Raw genomic sequence first — 19,070 nt, 5'->3', positions numbered from 1 at the left:
CCCCAAGCTTCTGAGGTCGGACGAGGGGTGCCTGTGGCGTCACGTAGGCCCGCCTCCGTGCTCTTGTTTTAACTCTTGGCTCACCAAGCAGCCAATTAAAAAAAAAAAAAACCCTCTTGGAAGGTCTGGGGAAGGGAGGGCGTAAAGCTGGAGAGGAGCCTGGCTGCTTCCCCCGTGATGACCCGTCACGCCTCGGACTCCCTGCAGAAGCAGAGAGCCTCAGGGCCTGCGAGGCACCTCCCACCTGAGAGTAAACTGCCGGGGCAGCTCCCCATCCTCGGCACTAAAAGGGTCCAGCTTTAGATCTTAGTCACCCCACTGTTGAGGTGAAAAAGCTAAGACAGGAACTCCGGGGAGGCGGGGGAGCCTCAGCTGCAAACCTGGAATAAAAGGGAATTTACGACGCACCGAATGGGAGAGTGGCTTGGCATTGCAAGGAAAATCTGCGGTCTCTGAGAAGAGATGAATCGGAGGCCTCTCGGGGCAGATAGGCTGCCTTTCTGAGCAAGAAGGGGTTAACGAGGGCGCCAGGAGTCCAGGGCGGGGATCGCGGGCACGCGCGGTGCTGACTCAGGCGATTCCCGCGGTCACTGGCGGAGGGTTCCAGGTCGGCTCCGGAGGGTAGCGTGCGCCTCTTGGAGGACTGCACAGTTTGGGGGCCCTTCCTTGCTTTGGGCTGCAAGAGGGCCAAGTTTTACATCTCTACCGCCTGAGGCTCCAGGATGCACGGGCTGGGCCGGGCCGGGCTGGGCTGGGCTGGGCTGGGCGGGACAATGCCTCCCTGGGGACCTGTACGCCACGCCCTTTTCGCCCGGAGAGCAGAGGGTCTGGATTCCCTGACCGGATACTGAACTGGGAGAACTGTCCCGTTTGAGCACAACTCTGGCAGTTGTGACTGCAGAGCAAAGGCCAGAAGTGAACGCAGCATCCCCAGAAGCTCTCCTGAAGTGGTGTGCGCTGAGGTTTCCGAAGGCCGGAGCCTCCTTCCTTCCTCTTCAAGGTCCTAGACGCTTGCCCGCAGGAAAGTCCTCGCGGAGACCTAACCTCCTCTCTCCCGGCAAGCTCAGTGCATTTCCTTTGATTTGGTCCCAAGGGGAAATGGACAGCAGGGCACGCCACACTCTGAACCCACGCCCAGTAACTCCTCTTGGGAAATTAGCAAACCGAAGTCCGGCACCTCCTCCCCCAACCCCCACTTTTTTTTTTTTTTTTTTTAATCCTAGGTGAAAAACTCCAACTCAACGTTTTACTTTCTATTTCTTTTCTTCTTAGGCAAGATCTCACTCCTGACCTTCCTGCCTCGGCCCCTGGGGCTTCAGGTAACACACCATCAGACTCAACTTTTTAGTGAGTGTCTTTCTTTCCATTGCAGAACTTTTAGACGAGATCCAAACAAACAAAAAACAAAACAAAACAAAAACACCCTAAACTAGAATCTCTTGCTTCTTAACCCCTACCTCCAGGCCAGACCCACACACATACAGTTTGGGACAACATCATCACCCCCGTGCATCTCACATTGCTGGGAACTGGGTACTTGCTAGAGCAGCCATTACTGGATTGCGCTAGGGTTGTTAGAAAGCCCTTCCTTCCACTGACTCCGGAGGAACCCCGCCCCTCCTCACCTGGCAGCTTTCCCACCTCACCTCTGTGGGCAGAGACGGAGGGAAGGCAGAGGGAGTGTCCGCGCTCAAAGCTTTAGCCGACTCAGCACTCCCCTCCCCCACGCCTCCCACTCAGGCTCAAGCAGGGGCGTGGGGGTGTGACCCGGTGTCTCGGTCCTGCTGAAACTCGTCCTGACTCAAAAATAGTAACAGTCGTTGGGTTGCACCTCATTTGCGTTGTGTCGATTTAATGAAGCGCCGAGGCAATCTCTTTAGGTTCTGAAGTCTTTCTCAACGTCCCCCCACCCCCATCCCCCTTACTCCCCTTTCTACCACCCGCCCTGGGATCTTTTCCTCATCCCTCCCCCCCACCCCCTTCTCTGGAATTGGAGCCCTAGTTGTCCCAAGAGAGACTGTGGGTCTCGGTGGGAGCGGAGCAGGAAGAAAGGCGGAGCCGGCGGGGCCAGCGGCCTCGGGGGTTGGGCTTCGGGCTGCATCCCCAACCCTGTAGCAGTCTCCCCAGGTCCTGGCGGAAGCGCAGGCCCAAAAAGGCATAAAGCACCGGATTGAGGCTGCAGCGGACCAGCGCCAGGCCGCCCGTGACCAGCAGGGCTAGATCCTTGCGTTTGCTGGAGGAGCAGCTCCGCTCGCGGGCTGCCAGGAGATCGGCCGTATCCAGCAGCAAGGCGAGGCTGTAGGGCAGCTGCAGCACCACGAAGGCCGCCACCAGGGCCACCACGACGCGCAGCGCGCGCCGCCGCTCGGGCCCCCTGGCGGCCAGGAGCGTGCGGGCCAGGAGCGCGTAGCAGGCTACCATGACGCCCAGGGGCAGCGCGAAGCCTAGGACCACCTGCGCCACTGCGCTCGCCCCCTTCACAGTCTGCGTGAGGCCTTCGGGGAAGATGAGCCGACAGCGCCGCTGGCCTTCCCGTGACCGGTCCTGGCTGAAGAGGAATGCAGGCAGAGCCAGGAGCAGCGACAGCAGCCACACGAAGGCCGAGACCAAGTGGGCACGGCCAGCCCTGGACGGCCGCTGGACGGCTGGCAGGGCTCGAGCGATGGCCACGTAGCGGTCGGCGCTGATACAGGCTAGGAAGAGGAAGCCGGCGTGGAAGGAGGCCGAGTAGAGGCCCGAGATGGCTCGGCAGGTGGCACTTCCTAGATTCCAGCCTTGAAGAACGCCTGCTGCAGCAAAAGGCAAGGTCAGGGCCAGTAGGAGGTCAGCCAGGGCCAGCTGAAGCAGGTGAACGGAGGTGGGAGATCGGGTAGTTGGACGCGCTGCCAGATGGGTGGCCAGCACCAGGCCATTGCCGGCCAGACCCAGCACAGCCACCATCAGGGAGACACTAGGCTGGAAGGCTCGACTAAACGCCTGGACATCCGCCTTGTAACAGAGCTCCGGCAACGGCCCTGCTGAGTAAGCCTCCTCATCATACCCAGAGTAGGGTTCCCAGGAGACCTGGCGGCATCAAAATGAGAGGAGGGACCATGTAAGGCGTATTCCAGACGGACCGCCCTCCAGATTCACTCTAGGGTACCCTGAACTGCCTGCTTGTTTCTCCTGCAAGTCCCCCTAGCTCTGTTTCCAGCTTCTTGGATGACCTTGTGTCTGGACCTCAGTTCTAGAATGTGCTGCGCCCAGTCCAGAAGCCCTATTCAGCCCAGCTGGCAAAGCCGGAGAAGATGTCGAGAAGATGGAAGATACCAGACAACGGAAACATTTAGATCTCCTCAGAGCAAGCATTTGTATTATTAATAAACGGTCCCACTCGTTTCTGTTCCCTTTTGCAGTGCCCTCTCCTGGAAGGAAGGTCAGATGCAGGCCTTTGCTTCAGACTTGGACGCCAGACTGGCTTCAAGTCTGGGTCCTTCCCCTTCTCTCCTCCCCAGCCTACCGCTAGGTCTCGCACGGGCATGCTGAAATTGTTCTCACCAGGGGGGTCTTGAGTAGAACTCGTAGGCTCCTGCGCAGGTCACAGATGACAGGGGCCTGCTTGCTATGAGGAAGGGAACCCCGGTCCTTCCCCCCCCTTGCCCACCCTCTCTGCAACCCTTCTCCCCTTCCCTGCCCGGACTCCCACCTGCTCTGTGGTGTCGGTCCCCATCTCTGGCTACAAGGGTTTCTGAGGTACAGCCACAGGGGCTAAAGTTAAATAACTAGTGGGGCAGGAAGGAAGGGGTGGGGAGGAGGGCCAAGAGGGAGGGTGGAGATTAGGGTCTGCGGGTACGCTGCTGTCCCATCCCGCCTCGCCTGATTTCTATCTAGTCCCTGCCGATGGAAAAAGAATGGCTGTATGATCCCGAGTGAGGTTTGTTTTCCTCTCTGAGCTTCGGGCTTTCCACGTGCAAGGTGAATTAAGATGAAAATGCCGAATTCACAGTTGTGAAGGTGTCCAGTGCTAAGCTAGGAACACTATTTACCTTCAGGAAAAAAAAAATATATATATATATATATATATTCTTTTTTTTTTTTAATTTGCCCTTCATTCCATCTCTAAGGCATCCATCTTCGAAGCTCTTCGCTTTCCTTGAAAATGCCAGGCTCCGTCTGCAACCCCCCCCCTTTGCCACCCTGCAGCACCAGTCCCTGTCTGCCTTAGGGTACTTGGGTATTTCCCAGCGGCAGGTTGTCTACCCCGCCCTTTCGCGATAGGGCCGAGGCACGCGCTTGCGCGGGGTCCGGGAAAACGCACGCGTGCCAGGAGAGAGAGAGGCTGGGGAAGGGGGCGGAGAAAGGGAAGAGAGGAGAGAGAGAGGAGGGAGAGAGGAGGGGGAGAGGGAGACGGGGAGGAGAGGAGAGGACAGAGAGAGAGAGAGAGATTGGGGGTTAGGAGAGAGGGAAGGGTGGGTGAGGACGAAAAATCAGCGGCCAGCAGCGAACCCCAGGAGAAAAGCTGGGGACCTGAGCCAGAACGGGAGCCCTAGCAGGAGCAGGGCACAACAAGGCAGTCACCCAGGGCTGGTCAGCTCCGCATGATGCGTCTCCGGCTTCTCAGCATCCTGCTCGCTGCTGTGGTCTCCGGAGCTCGGGGCTGGGGCTACTGTGAGTGCTGGTTTCAGAGGCAGGTGGGGTTGGGTGCGGGGGTCCAGAGCTCGCGGGGTGAGTCCCGCACCGCATTGCGGCTAGGTGGTCGCAGGTCGTCCCCCCGCAGCCGCGGCCGTGCACCCACCTTTCCCTGCTCGCTCCCATCTTTCCCTGCCTCTCCCCAGCGCTCCGCAATGCAGCTCGGAGGCTGCTGCTGCGCGCGCGCCTAGGGTTGGGCTCTGAGGCAATGAACCAGTTAGCCCAGGGGATGGGGAGCTGTTAATCCAAGAGGGATTCAGTGCCTGGGTCTGAGGCTAGGCTACGAGCGTGGTACTGGTGACCCGGGTTAGAGTTGAGGTTTTTTTCCCTAAAGGGCCGGAGCGAGGATTTGGAGCTGGGCCAGGAAGCTAGGCAGGGTTAGTAGTGGCTGGGGTTGGGTTTTATGGCTAGAATCCAAATAGGAGTTGGTGACCCTGATGAAGGCCAAGGATGATGCTAAGAACGGGATTGGGAAGGGGTGGGATTGGGAGCAAAGTCTGATTCGGGGACTGGTGCGTGTGTCGGTGGGGGAGGGCCGAGGAACGGAATTGATGGGAGGGCTGGGGTTAGTTTCGGGTGCTGAGGCCCACCGAGGTTCCCCAATACGCCAGAGTTAGGGGACTGTGTTGAGGGGAGTGCTGAGCCGGGGCAGGCACTGGGCGAGCAAGGGTCTGGCTTTGGATCTGTGGACTGACCCTGGGAGGAGAAGGTGCTCCCTGAGGGGGCAGCTGTTGCTGAGAGCCAGGTTGAGCGTGAGGCTTCCAGGTAGGGCTGAGTCAGCCACAGGGGGGCAGTGAAGAGACGGCCAAGCGGGGCCCAGCCTTTGGGAGAGGAGCCGTCACAAGCTCGCCTCCTCTCCCCCCCTAACCCCCAGATGGCTGCAATGAGGAGCTGGTGGGGCCTCTGTACGCGCGCTCCTTGGGCGCGTCCTCCTACTATGGGCTCTTCACCACGGCCCGTTTCGCCCGGCTGCACGGTGAGTTTGCCCAGCCAGGAAGGGGAGGGGGCACTCTAGAGAGCTGAGAGGAGGCAGTGGGCTGTAAAAGCCCTTGCCCCGTCCCCTAGGCATCAGCGGATGGTCGCCCAGAATCGGGGACCCGAATCCCTGGCTCCAGATAGATTTGATGAAGAAGCATCGGATCCGGGCCGTGGCCACACAGGGAGCCTTTAATTCTTGGGATTGGGTCACCCGTTACATGCTGCTCTACGGGGACCGTGTGGACAGCTGGACACCGTTCTACCAGCAAGGACACAACGCGGTACTCTCGGCGCCCAGGCGCCTTCCCTTGGGGAGCCGCCCCCCTGCTCTGGGCCCTGAGCTGGGCCTGAAGGGAAGGGGAGGGAACAGTATCAGGTACAGGTGGTTAGGACCCTACTCTTGGGATTTAGTCCACACTTCAGTTGTAAAAGCTAGGAATGCTTCCTGGAGGCGGTGGCATTAGATTTGCGCTTTGAAAAAAAAAATAATAATAACAGGGAAGCCAGTTCCTAGACTGGAGAGGTTTGAAGTCACCCCTCCCAGGGAAGCGGAAGGCGGGGGGTACGGTTACTACCGTTTCCTCCACCCCCACAGACCTTCTTCGGTAACGTTAACGAGTCCGCGGTGGTCCGTCATGACCTGCACTACCACTTCACGGCCCGCTATATCCGCATCGTGCCGCTGGCCTGGAACCCGCGCGGCAAGATCGGCCTTCGGCTCGGCCTCTACGGCTGCCCCTACAGTAAGGGTGTGGAGGCCCGGGAGCGGGGGTAGGGAGACGAGGACCCCGGGAAAGGGGACCGTCCCCCCCCTCTGGCCCCCCACCCACCCACGATCCTTTGCGCAGCGTCCAACATACTGTATTTTGACGGCGACGACGCCATCTCCTACCGCTTCCAGCGAGGGGTCAGCCAGAGTCTCTGGGACGTGTTCGCTTTCAGCTTCAAGACGGAGGAGAAGGACGGGCTGCTGCTGCACACGGAAGGCTCGCAGGGGGATTACGTGACGCTCGAGCTGCAGGGGGCGCACCTCCTGCTGCACGTGAGCCTGGGTAAGTGTCCGGAGCCCCTCGGGGCCGCCGGGCCTGCGCCTGGCCGCACCTACACCGCCCCTCTGTAGCGCTCGGTGCCAGCAAGGCGCCGGGGAATGGAGTCAGGAGAGCCGGACCGGGTTTACCGACCAACCGTGCGGTGACCCGGAGCAAACACAGACGCACAAAATGATCCCGCATCTCAGTCGGTTTTCGTTAACACCTGTGTGGTGAGACACATGCAGCCGTCCTACTCAGGGTTTTTGGTCATTTAATTCTTATCTCGTGTGCGTTAGTGTGAAGGTGTCGGATCCCTTGGACCAGAAGTTACAGACAATTGGGAGCTGCCATGTGGGTGCTGGGAACCGAACCCCGGGTCCTTTGGAAGAGCAGGCCCCGCTCTTAACCACTGAGGCATCTCTCCAGCTCTACTCAGAGTTTTATAGATGATAGATAGATAGATAGATAGATAGATAGATAGACAGATAGATAGATAGATAGATGAAAAGACTAGAGAGGGTAAATGGCCACTGGGTTATCCATGGCGTCCTCTTCGTTCTGGGCTTTGGCTGGGTCCAGGGTAGCCTCTGCTCTGGCTTGGGGCCTGCTGGAGTCCTCACTCGGTTCTGCCCCGCCCTCAGGCAGCAGCCCCATCCAGCCAAGGCCCGGGCACACCACGGTGAGCGCCGGCGGCGTGCTCAACGACCTAAGCTGGCACTACGTGCGTGTGGACCGTTACGGCCGAGCCGCGAACCTCACCCTGGACGGTTACGTCCACCGCTTCGTGCTCAACGGCGACTTCGAGCGGCTGAACCTGGAAGGCGAGGTGATGGAGGGTGGGGCTCACCACTGGGGGAGCGTGGCAGTGGGGGCAGTGAGGGGAGTCTGGAAATCCAGACCTGGGGTAACGGGAAAAGTAGAGAAGTGGCCTCTAGTCTCCTCCCACAGTTCCACGCGACCGCTAACGACCCTGTCTCCGTCTGCATCTGACAATTTGGCCTGCTAAAAGGCCTTCAGCCAACATGCGGTGGCCCTGAGGCTCAACCCCGAAGCGCCAGCTTCTGAGCGCGCGCGAGCGTCCTGGGGAAAGCGGGCCTGGTGCGCGCGCCCAGGAGAGGCGGGCGCTGGGCCCTGAGCAGCCGCTCTTCACCCGCCTCCTGCAGATATACATCGGGGGCCTGGTGGGCGCAGCTCGGAAGAACCTGGCCTACCGGCACAACTTCCGCGGTTGCATAGAAAACGTGATCTACAACCGGATCGACATCGCGGACCTGGCCGTGCAGCGCCACCCGCGGATCACCTTCGAGGCCAGTGGGCAGGGTTGTCTGGGAGGGCCAGGGACACTGAAGCCGCTTGGAAAGTTCAGAGGCGCAGGGGAGAAGGGTCCTGTTTGGGATGGGATCCACGCTCAGCCGTGGGCGGGGAATACAAGCACTCAGGGCGTGTGCTCCCTTCCCCCCCACTAAGTGATGTTCACCTCTCAGTTAATGCCGCGAACCCGTCCAGCTGTCAGTTAAAAGATGAGCAGCCGCTGAAGCTTCACGGGAAGTCTTCCGATAGGCTCTCCTCTTGGTCCACACTGGAGCGTGTGCGCATGCTCCAAAGCCTTAGGCCAAAATCCGACTTTGCTATCTTTGCTATGGAAATGCCCTTAGCGCTCCAAGGGGGATTTTTTTTTTTTTTCCTTTGTGGACAATGGGATTAGTGATAAAAAGCAAACAAAGGACCAGAGGGCAGGCTTGCTTGGGTCCCTTCCACACACATGTAGACATACTCCCGGGGGATGGGAGGGTGACGGTTGGAGGTCTTACCCGGGTCTTAAGCCATTGAGAATATTACTGGCAAGTCCTGGCTGGCTCTCCCTGTTCTGAGGCATCCACCCATCCCCTTCCAGGGCAACGTGGCCTTCCGTTGCCTGGATCCCGTTCCACACCCCATCAACTTCGGAGGCCCCCACAACTTCGTGCAAGTGCCGGGTTTTCCGCGCCGCGGCCGCTTTGCCGTCTCCTTTCGCTTTCGCACCTGGGACCTCACTGGACTTCTCCTTTTCTCCCGCCTGGGGGACGGGCTGGGTCACGTGGAGCTGATGCTCAGTGAAGGGCAGGTCAACGTATCCATCGCGCAGACTGGCCGCAAGAAGCTTCAGTTTGCCGCTGGTGAGGCTCTCTGGGAGGTACAAGCAGGCTAGAAGAGGGGAGGAACTGGAAGGAACAGGTCTTCTCGGGTTCCGGGGAGGGGGTGTTCCTGGAGATGTTTGCCAATTTATTTTCAACGCGCACGCCATGCCCGTGACTAAGGTTATGGAGAGTGAAGGGAGCCATCGGAGGTGCCACTACGCGAGGTGAGATATGTAACAATGCGGTGCGCTTAAGACAGGGCTGGGAGTCCAGATTGGGTGTTTTGCAAGAGCAGGTCTCTTGGCTGCTGGACAACTCTCCAGCGCCACTGTCATTCCAAACGCAGGGGATCCAGCTCCCTCTCCTGGCTCTATCGGGTACTGCACTTGTGCACACAAAATACAAAATTCGTTTTCTTAAAACAACATCAAAAAACAAAAACAATCTTCTCTTATTCTGGTTACTTCTTCCCACCCACACCATCCTTCCCCCCCCCCCCCCCGCAGGGTATCGCCTGAATGATGGCTTCTGGCACGAGGTGAACTTTGTGGCACAGGAAAACCATGCGGTCATCAGTATTGATGACGTGGAGGGGGCAGAGGTCAGGGTCTCATACCCACTGCTGATCCGCACAGGGACTTCCTACTTCTTTGGTGGTAAGTGTGGGGTAACCCCGCCCCGGTCTCTGGGTGGGAAGGTCCTGTCTCAGTTCTGATGGGGCCACATGGAAAATACTGAAAGGACCAAGCCCCCTTTCGCCTCTGGGACCGTGGGGCGTAGGTCATCGCCATTATTTGCACTTTTCATCCGTGTATGTATGTAAGTCCCTCTTGGCACTTCCCCAGGGCAGGGTCTCTGGGTCCTCTCCTGGGAAGGACCTTACAAGTGTGGTTGCTCCAGGTTGTCCCAAACCAGCCGGTCGATGGGGCTGCCACTCCAATCAGACAGCATTCCATGGCTGCATGGAGCTGCTCAAGGTGGACGGCCAGCTGGTCAACCTGACTCTGGTGGAGTTCCGGAGGCTTGGCTACTTTGCTGAGGTCCTCTTTGACACATGTGGCATCACAGACAGGTATCCAGAAGGTCCTCTCCTTATCAGGTCACCCCTCTGAAGCCTGCTTCCATGGACTCAGGGTGGGCTTTCTCTTTCTTTTCTTTCCTTCTTTCTTTTTCTCCTTCCTTCCTTCTTCCTTCCTTCCTTTCTCTTTCAAGACAGGGTTTCTCTGTTAACAGCCTTGGCTGTCTTGGAACTCTCCTTGTAGACCAGGTGGGCCTGGAACTCACAGAGATCCACCTGCCTCTGACTCCCAAGTGCTGAGATTAAAGGCATGCACCAACTCCCCTGGATTGGCCTTTTCTTTTTATAAGATCCTTGTCCTTATATCAGTGCCCCTTTACACACACACACACACACACACACACACACACACACAGAGAGAGAGAGAGAGAGAGAGAGAGAGAGAGAGAGAGAGAGATTCTTCCTTGATCTCTTTCCTAGTTCTTCCTGCAAGGTTCCAGGTACCCAGGATTGAAAGGAAGTTTCTGTTGGGTCCTAACATTCTTGTTTGGCAGGGGCTATGTACTTTGCCCTTTCTGGAAGAAGGGAGGACAGCACTTGATCCTTGTAGACTGCCAAGTGTCCCTGGTAAACCTGGGCTTGCACCCAGCTAGCTAGGTGGGGAGTGAGCCACTGGGTCCTGGTGCTTTGGGAAACTGGTAATGACTTCCCTTCAAACGTCCTTCTCTTGGTGCTGGACCCCTTCCCCAGATGCAGCCCTAACATGTGTGAGCACGACGGACGCTGCTACCAGTCTTGGGATGACTTCATCTGCTACTGTGAACTCACTGGCTACAAGGGAGTTACCTGCCATGAACGTAAGCTCAACGGTCACAGGCAGAGGGAGGTTGTTGGGGATCAGGAAGCTGCTGGAGGTGGTAGGGTTATGACCATTCCTCCAGCCTTCTAGCTCCAAAACTGCCTCGTTGCCCCCACCAGCTTTGTATAAGGAGTCCTGCGAAGCCTATCGCCTCAGCGGGAAAACTTCTGGCAACTTCACCATTGACCCCGACGGCAGCGGCCCCCTGAAGCCATTTGTCGTGTACTGTGATATCCGAGGCAAGTGGCTCTGATGGGTTGGCCAGGCAATGTAGGGATGCGGGGGTCAGGGAAGCTGTGAGGGGGGCAAGACGGAACTGTGGTGGGGGTAAAAGACAATGTGGAACCTAAAAAATGTATAAAATTACAGACAAATTCCAACTTCTGGCCGTTCTGGCACCTTCCAGTGTGGCTGGGCTGCGGTGAAGTGGCCGCCCTTTTACTGGTTCTGGGGGGTGGCAGGGTTGGCGGGTTGGTAAGGAGGGAAACAGAGAACGCTCATGGCCAGCCAAAGCTCCGTCCCTTCCCTCCCAGAGAAGCGAGCGTGGACGGTTGTGCGGCATGACAGGCTGTGGACGACTCGGGTGACAGGTTCCAGCATGGAGCGGCCCTTTCTGGGGGCCATCCAGTACTGGAATGCCTCGTGGGAGGAAGTCAGCGCCCTGGCCAATGCTTCCCAGCACTGTGAGCAGTGGATCGAGTTCTCCTGCTACAATTCCCGGCTGCTCAACACCGCAGGTTGAGGCTGGCGGCAGGGAGGGCAAGGCACAGCCGGAGGAGAACCTTGGGTGTCGGGGGTTGGGAGAGGTGTGTGTGTGAGGGGGATTGAGGTCAGTCCTGGGTGTGAGGAGCCCAGAGGCTCACGGAGGGGCAGGGCCTGGAAGCTGCTGGCGTCTTCCCCAGGAGGCTACCCCTACAGCTTTTGGATTGGCCGAAATGAGGAGCAGCATTTCTACTGGGGAGGCTCCCAGCCTGGGATCCAGCGCTGTGCCTGTGGGCTGGACAGGAGCTGCGTGGACCCGGCCCTGCACTGCAATTGTGATGCTGACCAGCCACAGTGGTGAGGGGACAGGAGGGAAGGCTCTTCAGGACTGGGGCGGGGGGCAGCTGAGAGGCCGGGTTCAGTCACTGCATCCTTTTCCCACAGGAGAACGGACAAGGGGCTGCTGACCTTTGTGGACCATCTGCCTGTCACTCAGGTAGTGGTAGGGGATACAAACCGCTCCAGCTCTGAAGCTCAGTTCTTCCTGAGGCCTCTGCGCTGTTATGGTGACCGTGAGTGGCAGGCTCCTTTGGCGTGCCTTTCCAGCATTAACGGTTTCCAAAACCTAGATCACCTGACCACCCACTGGGGATCTCTAGGTCACATGGCCAGATGCCCCTGCTGCGATATGATCCCTGCCTTTGCTTACTATTCGTTCAGTCCATTTCTTAGTCTCCAGTTTCCGCAGCTCTCCCGGCTCCATCCTCCCTGCCTCCTGCTCACTGAGGCTCCTCTACTCCACCCTTCAACTTTCTTGACAAGGCCCTCCTCGCTCTGTTTTTTTTGCAGGCAATTCCTGGAACACTATCTCCTTCCACACCGGAGCTGCACTGCGCTTCCCCCCAATCCGCGCCAACCACAGCCTTGACGTCTCCTTCTACTTCAGGACCTCAGCTCCCTCAGGAGTCTTCCTAGAGAACATGGGGGGCCCTTTCTGCCAGTGGCGCCGACCTTATGTGAGAGTGGAGCTCAACAGTGAGTAGGCGGACTAGGGGGACATGGGTACGTGGAAATGGCTGAGGAGGCTGGGTTAGAGAACAGGGCAGTTACCATATTGAGACGTGGCCGGGAATGGCCGGATCCTAGGCCTACTGTATTGGTGTCTGGCTATGTGACCATGGCCCCTTGGGGACATAAGTTTTGCTTCTGTGGGCCCTTGGGCCCTTGTGAAAAAGAAAGCAAGGCTCCTGAGGTCTCAACCATCTCTAACTAGCTATATTTCTAGCCTGGGCATCGGAGCGTGGGAACTGATAACCAGGAATCTGCAAATTTGGGAAACTGGTTGTGTAGTTTTAAGCCATTTGTAGATTTTTGCCTTAGGCTATGAACAAAGTGGAGGGCTGTAGAAGGGGCGCCCATTAGGTAAGGAGAGAGATTGTACTGGGCAAGAACACGATGCGAGGTCCTGGGAGTCAGGGCCCTCTCTCCCCCTTACCTGCGGTCACACCGTCCAGCATCTCGGGATGTGGTCTTCGCCTTCGATATCGGCAACGGGGATGAGAACCTGACGGTGCACTCAGAGGACTTGGAGTTCAATGACGACGAGTGGCATCTGGTCCGGGCTGAAATCAATGTGAAGCAGGCCCGGCTGCGAGTGGACCACCGGCCCTGGGTGCTAAGGCCTATGCCCCTGCAGACCTACATCTGGCTGGAGTATGACCAGCCCCTCTATGTTGGTGAGCAGCAAGCCAGGAGTAGGGCGAAAGCCTCCAGGATGTTCCGTTTCTGCACTCATGGGTCATGCTCCACGTTTCCAGGAAGCCCATTTTCCAATCCTCTCTGCCCTTGAGTGAGCCAAGGGGCCACTTATCTCCTCCACTCCTGCATATCCTGGCCCTTCCTCCTAGCCCCCTGGCCTCCTTTCCCACTCAGAGTATTTTATTCCTGTCTCTGGCTCTACAGTAATTCTAGGGGAGCTCTTGGGATGGTCTGCCTTTGAGCTGCGCCCCCAGCCTCTCCACTTCCTCCTGACCAGGATCTGCAGAGCTGAAGAGGCGCCCTTTTGTGGGCTGCTTGAGGGCCATGCGCCTGAACGGAGTGACCTTGAACCTGGAGGGCCGTGCCAACGCCTCTGAGGGCACCTTCCCCAACTGCACGGGCCGCTGCACCCATCCCCGGTTCCCCTGTTTCCATGGGGGACGCTGCGTGGAGCGATACAGCTACTACACGTGTGACTGTGACCTCACAGCTTTTGACGGACCATATTGCAATCACGGTCAGTGCTGCTGGTTAGGGGGCTGGGGGAGGAGAATAGGACACGGAGCCCTAGGGCATGACCGGAGGTCAGGGGGACTGCGGGAAGAGACTACAAGTCAGCAGTCATGGGAAACCAGAATTGTTAGTAGACTTCTGAGCCCTTTAATGGGGCAACCGGGCATTTGAATATGCTCCAGAGTCAGAACAGGAGAAGGGGACGGGGGGTAGAACTAGCTGATACTACACGAGCCCCAACATTAAGCGGATTAACTTTCCCATCTTCCCGCTATCCGTCAAGATCACACAGATTGCCCCCAGACCTCATCCACATCTAATGTGTATGTACGTATGTACGTGCACATATGTGTGGTAGTACATGCACATGTGTGGAGGCTGGGGTTCAAGCTCAGGCGCTTTTTCTCAGGTGCATCCACACTGTTTTCAGATAGGGTCTCACTGAGACCCGGAACCCACCAGTTAGGCAGGCTCGCTGGAGAGCGAGCCCCGGAGTCTCTTGCCTCTGCTTCCCCGGCAACGGGATGACGTGTGTGTGCCTTCACATCTAGCTTTTTGTGGGTGCTAGGGACCGAATTCTCGTCCTCGAGCTCGCACAGCAGGCACTTTACCAACTGAACAACTCTCCTAGCTCTGATGTTGACTTTGGCTTCACAATACATTTTTCCCCCTGCCACTTCTGGCCCTATCACTGCATTCCCAAAACATGTCAACAAGCTGGCTCTTGGTTGGGAGGAGCCTTGAAATTCAACATATCCCAGACTCCGTTTTCCTAAGGTTGGCTTAAGGTACTCTATGGGGCAGATGGGTCGCTGTGGGTGGAGTCTGGTGGTCTAGGAGATACAGAGAAGGATGATACAGCGATGGAGTCAGGATGCCTCAATTCTAACCTTAGCCCTTTGGGACATCATTACCCATCTATTAGGCGTACGTCTCCCTGCCTGCAAACTGCAGGGGTGAGACCGGATGGTCTTTCAAGATGCTCATATCATTATTATTCTATTTAGCGCTAGATGGGATGGGGCGGGGCAGGTCTGAGAGCCCAGCACTTGAAGGGCTGTGGCAGGAGGATTGTAAATCTGGGCTACAAACAGAGACAATGTCTCCAAAATTGAAGGGGGAAAAGGAGCACATAGTGGCAGATGCTAGGCCTGCAAGGTCTGGAGCCTTCACCTTCATTACCTCTGCTTCAGATATCGGCGGGTTCTTCGAGACCGGCACGTGGATGCGCTACAACCTGCAGTCAGCGCTGCGCTCTGCAGCCCAGGAGTTCTCCCACATGCTGAGCCGGCCTGTACCAGGCTATGAGCCTGGCTATATTCCAGGCTATGACACTCCTGGTTACGTGCCTGGCTACCACGGCCCTGGGTACCGCCTGCCCGACTACCCGAGGCCTGGCCGCCCGGTGCCCGGGTACCGGGGGCCTGTCTACAACGTAACTGGAGAGGAGGTCTCCTTCAGCTTCAGCACCAGCTCTGCTCCGGCTGTCCTGCTCTACGTCAGCTCCTTTGTCCGTGACTACATGGCTGTGCTCATCAAGGAAGATGGTAGGTCTTCCTCGGCTCTCCACCTCCAACTCCTGTAGACACTGACCAATGCGGTCCTTTGCAAGATGGAGGCTGTGGGAGCTGGAAGAGACATGTTCCTCTTCCTGTCCCACAGGGACCCTACAGCTTCGGTATCAGTTGGGCACCAGTCCCTATGTGTACCAGCTAACTACCAGGCCAGTGACCGACGGCCAGCCCCACAGTGTCAACATCACCCGGGTCTACCGAAACCTCTTCATCCAGGTATGGGTGGAAGGGGACGGGCCAGTTAAGCCACAGTCTCAGGATCGTGGTTGTGGTATGGAAGAAAATGTCAAATGATTACACGTCTGAAACTCAGTTCAGCATACAGGGGATCTTCATCACGTGCACTACCTCATGACCTTCCCATCAGCTCTGTGAAGCAGACATGGTTGGAAGTTATTCTGAGCTCTGCTTTACAAACCACTGAACAGGCTGAGAAGGTCAAGTCAAACCACTCGGGGGGAGGGGTGTGGCTCAGCCGGCAGAAGCTTATCTAACGTGCGTGGAGTCCCGGGTTCCACCCGCAGCTCTGTATAGACTGGGCATGTAATTTCAGTATGTGGGAGGTTGAGGCAGGAGGATCAGAAGTTTAAGATCATCCTTGCCTACGTGGTAAGTTTGCGGCCAGCCTGGGCTCATATCACGAGGGGTATGGTGCTGGTGAGATGGCTCAGCGGGCAAACACAAGCCTGAAAACCAGAGTTTGATCCTGAGCTCCAGGTTGCAAAGGGAGAGAAGTAACTCCTACATTTTGTTATCTGAACTCCAGACAAACTGTGGCATTCCCCAGAAAATAAGTGTAGCAGGCTCTAGCGGCTCTCGCCTTTAATCCCAGCACTGGGGAAACAGATGCAGGCATTTGAATTTAAGGTCAGCCTGGTCTACAAAGTAAATTCCATGACAGCCAGGGCTATGTAGAGAGACCCTGTCCCAAAAAATAAGATAATGGAAAAAAGGAAAAAAAGTTATAGTAAACTAAAAAGCCAGGGGTCAAAGCCAGATTGGTTGAGCCACGTGTCAAATCATTTTGAGCAAGGCTAGTCTGGGCAGAGTGAATTCCTTCATGGTCTCGCCTGTGTCGTTCAGTGCTCCCCTCCTCCCTGCGCTCCTCCTCCCCAAGGTGGACTACTTCCCGCTGACAGAGCAGAAGTTCTCTCTGCTGGTGGACAGCCAGCTGGACTCACCCAAGGCCTTGTATCTAGGCCGTGTGATGGGTAAGCGGCTTGTGAGAAGGCGTCTGGGGGAGAGCAGGTGAAGTTCCTCAAGTATGGAGTGAGGAAGGGGCAAGGAGGGAAGTGGGGCAAGGGGAATGAGGAATGGATGAGAACGGTGGGTGCCAGGGGGGCAGGGCTTCCGGGCGGGCCCAAATGCCTCTTTCTGGCCTGCCTCTCCCTCAGAGACTGGAGTCATTGACCCAGAGATTCAGAGGTACAACACCCCAGGTTTCTCGGGCTGCCTGTCGGGTGTCCGGTTCAACAATGTGGCTCCCCTCAAGACCCATTTCCGAACCCCTCGCCCCATGACTGCGGAGCTGGCCGAGGCCATGCGGGTTCAAGGAGAACTGTCGGAGTCTAACTGTGGAGCTATGCCACGCCTTGTCTCAGAGGTGCCGCCTGAGCTCGACCCCTGGTACCTGCCTCCAGGTAAATTGGCAGACTTGGGGGGCTGGGGGGGGGCAGCAGAGGCAGAGACTCCTAACCACCCTCTCTCTTTAGATTTCCCGTACTACCACGACGACGGATGGGTGGCCATACTTTTAGGCTGTGAGTAGCACTGACCACTAACCCGACTTCCCAAGACCCCCCTGTTGGCTTCCCTCCTGGCTCCTATCCTTGGGGCTGAGGAGTGAAGGTGTTAGATATGAGGATGGCCCGAAGGAAGGTGACATAGGCTATGCTGACATCAGTACATAAGTGGGCAACGCCCAGGCAGGTATACTCTTTTAATTGAAGTGAAATATTAAAATACAGCCATAGTTACAGGATGAGGAAATAAGAGATGTAGTAACATCTAGAGAAATGAGAAATTGGGAGAAGCCATCAGAGATATTAAGTGTAAAGTGGGCAGGGGATAAGGCAAGAATTCAAACCTTCTAGACACAGGCATGGCCTGACATGGTCATCTGCTATACACAGGCATAATGATGCTTTTGGCTGAGTGTCTATGTGTGTACCCCAAAGACCTTCCCTGAGTTGTTCCTTTTCTTCTGTTCAGTTTTGGTGGCCTTCCTGCTGCTGGGGCTTGTGGGAATGCTGGTGCTCTTCTATCTGCAAAATCATCGCTACAAGGGCTCCTACCACACCAACGAGCCCAAGGCCACCCACGATTCCCATCCTGGCGGCAAAACTCCCCTACCTCCTTCAGGCCCTGCCCAGGCCCCTGCCCCAACTCCAGCTCCCACCCTGGGTCCAGCCCCAGCCCCAGCCCCAGCCCCAGCCTCTGGCCCAGGCCCCAGGGACCAGAACCTCCCACAGATACTGGAGGAGTCCAGGTCTGAGTAAGTCACAAGAGCTTCAGGGACCAAGTACAATTCCTAAATCCCCTCAACTCCTGCCTCTCCTCTCACCTGCCAGGGACATTTGGCTCTTCTTAGCAGGCTCTGTCCACCAGGAGGATTTTCCCCTCTTGCCAAGTTTGGTGGGCAGAGCTACAGATGGGACCAAAGCGAGTGGCCGAGCCTCACTGCCTAAACCAATGCCCTGCTCATCCCTTTCCCCTAGGCTCCTGGCTGTTGGCCTGCCTCATGGGGCTAACAGGCCTTTCCTGCCTTCTCAGTCCCAGCTGCTGCCAGGGATTAACAACAGGAGGGCAGGGGAGATGGATTGCCTCCCTTCCTGTATACATTATCAGCAGGGACAGATGTGGGGGATTGTGGGGCTGCAGAGGGCATGGGGGGAGGAGGCTGCTAAAACACACCCTGGAGCCTCCCCCTGCCCTGCTGACCGGCTGTCTTCCATCTGCTTCCTCTCAGCTTGGGTTGAAGGAAGAACTTCATCACTGTCTCCCCCTTCACACCTTGCCCCACCCTTTTTGTTTTAACAGAGACCAAGAGGCCTCAGTTTAGCACTTTAGTACCTCCGCTGCTTCACATGCTTTAGCCAAAGCCATAAAAAGCCTGCAAGTAGGAAAAAGGATGCAGACACCCTGCCTAGCCAGCCCTCTACTCTCCCACCCCTTTTCAAAATATGCAATAGCCTTGGTGCCTGTGTGTAGGCCTGGCCCCCTCCAATGCATGAGGAGCCCTCCCCCTCGCTCAGAAATGCTGCTGCTGTGTTCGCCCAGGAGGTCATATTCTTTATATATATTTTTTGTTGCAAAGTCTCTCTCTAGAGAAACTATATATTATTCTAAATTTTTAACTACCTGTTTATATATAAAAGCTCAGTGGGCTGACCTGTGCTGTGCCCCGTGTGCAATGGGCTCCTTTTGTGTCGGATGTCTCGGGAGTCCTGCCAGCCACTCCCCCAATTGCTGGGCCTCCCCTCTACAGCAGGGCAGAGCCCGCTGCGCCCTCAACTGAGCAGGTCCAATAAAGCAGAGTGACAGCTCCAGTCTCTGTGTGGTAGCTGACAGCATTCTTCCAAAAGAAGAATGGAGCCTTCTTAGGGGAACTACTCTTGAGAGCTTGGGAATTTCTAGTACTCAGAATCTATGCATATTAGCCAGGCAGTGGTGGCGCACAGCTTTAGCTCCAGCGCTGGGGAGACAGAAGCAGGCAGATCTCTTGAGTTCAAGGCCAGCCTGGTCTACAGATTGAGTACCAGAACAGCCAGAGCTACACAGAGAAAACCCTGTCTCTAAACACTAAAACCTGTGCACCCCCCTGGAAAGTGGGGTGGGGGGAGTCAGAGTGCT

At 56.8% G+C, this 19,070-nt stretch overlaps 2 protein-coding genes across 7 annotated transcripts; one reads left to right on the top strand and one right to left on the bottom strand.

The window, feature by feature from the left end:
- Positions 1–1,982: 1,982 nt before the first annotated feature.
- Ccr10 (C-C motif chemokine receptor 10) lies at positions 1,983–4,854 on the bottom strand. 4 transcript variants are annotated; one of them, XM_060386684.1, is made up of 2 exons: positions 4,775–4,854; positions 1,983–3,063 (listed from the first exon to the last, which is right to left on the bottom strand). In XM_060386684.1, exon 2 carries the CDS (start codon positions 2,938–2,940, stop codon positions 1,999–2,001), a length of 942 nt encoding a protein of 313 aa, XP_060242667.1. In that variant the 5' UTR covers positions 2,941–3,063; positions 4,775–4,854; the 3' UTR covers positions 1,983–1,998. The 4 variants fall into 4 exon arrangements, with proteins under 4 accessions (XP_060242667.1, XP_060242666.1, XP_060242663.1 ...); XM_060386683.1 differs by lacking the exon at positions 4,775–4,854 and adding an exon at positions 4,558–4,694; XM_060386680.1 differs by lacking the exon at positions 4,775–4,854 and adding an exon at positions 4,026–4,145.
- Positions 4,508–18,766, top strand: Cntnap1 (contactin associated protein 1). Of its 3 annotated transcripts, none has more exons than XM_021641167.2 (24): positions 4,508–4,647; positions 5,543–5,644; positions 5,734–5,927; positions 6,242–6,389; positions 6,495–6,698; positions 7,319–7,503; positions 7,841–7,984; positions 8,572–8,833; positions 9,301–9,450; positions 9,695–9,866; positions 10,563–10,669; positions 10,791–10,910; positions 11,205–11,408; positions 11,574–11,730; positions 11,818–11,945; positions 12,223–12,408; positions 12,888–13,109; positions 13,409–13,648; positions 14,838–15,191; positions 15,307–15,434; positions 16,336–16,429; positions 16,613–16,858; positions 16,931–16,978; positions 17,430–18,766. In XM_021641167.2, exons 1-24 carry the CDS (start codon positions 4,578–4,580, stop codon positions 17,714–17,716), a joined length of 4,152 nt encoding a protein of 1,383 aa, XP_021496842.1. In that variant the 5' UTR covers positions 4,508–4,577; the 3' UTR covers positions 17,717–18,766. The 3 variants fall into 3 exon arrangements, with proteins under 3 accessions (XP_021496842.1, XP_021496843.1, XP_060242653.1); XM_021641168.2 differs by lacking the exon at positions 4,508–4,647 and adding an exon at positions 4,906–5,045; XM_060386670.1 differs by lacking the exon at positions 4,508–4,647 and adding an exon at positions 5,224–5,433.
- Positions 18,767–19,070: the final 304 nt, after the last annotated feature.

The sequence above is a fragment of the Meriones unguiculatus genome, chromosome 7 (assembly GCF_030254825.1).
Source record: "Meriones unguiculatus strain TT.TT164.6M chromosome 7, Bangor_MerUng_6.1, whole genome shotgun sequence".
Taxonomy (NCBI): domain Eukaryota; kingdom Metazoa; phylum Chordata; class Mammalia; order Rodentia; family Muridae; genus Meriones; species Meriones unguiculatus.
This window is presented reverse-complemented; position numbering and strand designations above follow the sequence as displayed.

Coding starts and splice junctions, on each gene's coding strand:
- Ccr10 (XM_060386680.1), bottom strand. CDS start 4,091: ATGAAGGGCAAATTAAAAAAAAAAAAGAATATATATATATATATATAT. Junction 3,064..4,025: donor ATATTTTTTTTTTCCTGAAG/GTAAATAGTGTT, acceptor TGATGCCGCCAG/GTCTCCTGGGAACCCTACTC.
- Cntnap1 (XM_021641167.2), top strand. CDS start 4,578: ATGATGCGTCTCCGGCTTCTCAGCATCCTGCTCGCTGCTGTGGTCTCC. Junction 6,699..7,318: donor CCTGCTGCACGTGAGCCTGG/GTAAGTGTCCGG, acceptor CCCCGCCCTCAG/GCAGCAGCCCCATCCAGCCA. Junction 11,731..11,817: donor GATGCTGACCAGCCACAGTG/GTGAGGGGACAG, acceptor CTTTTCCCACAG/GAGAACGGACAAGGGGCTGC.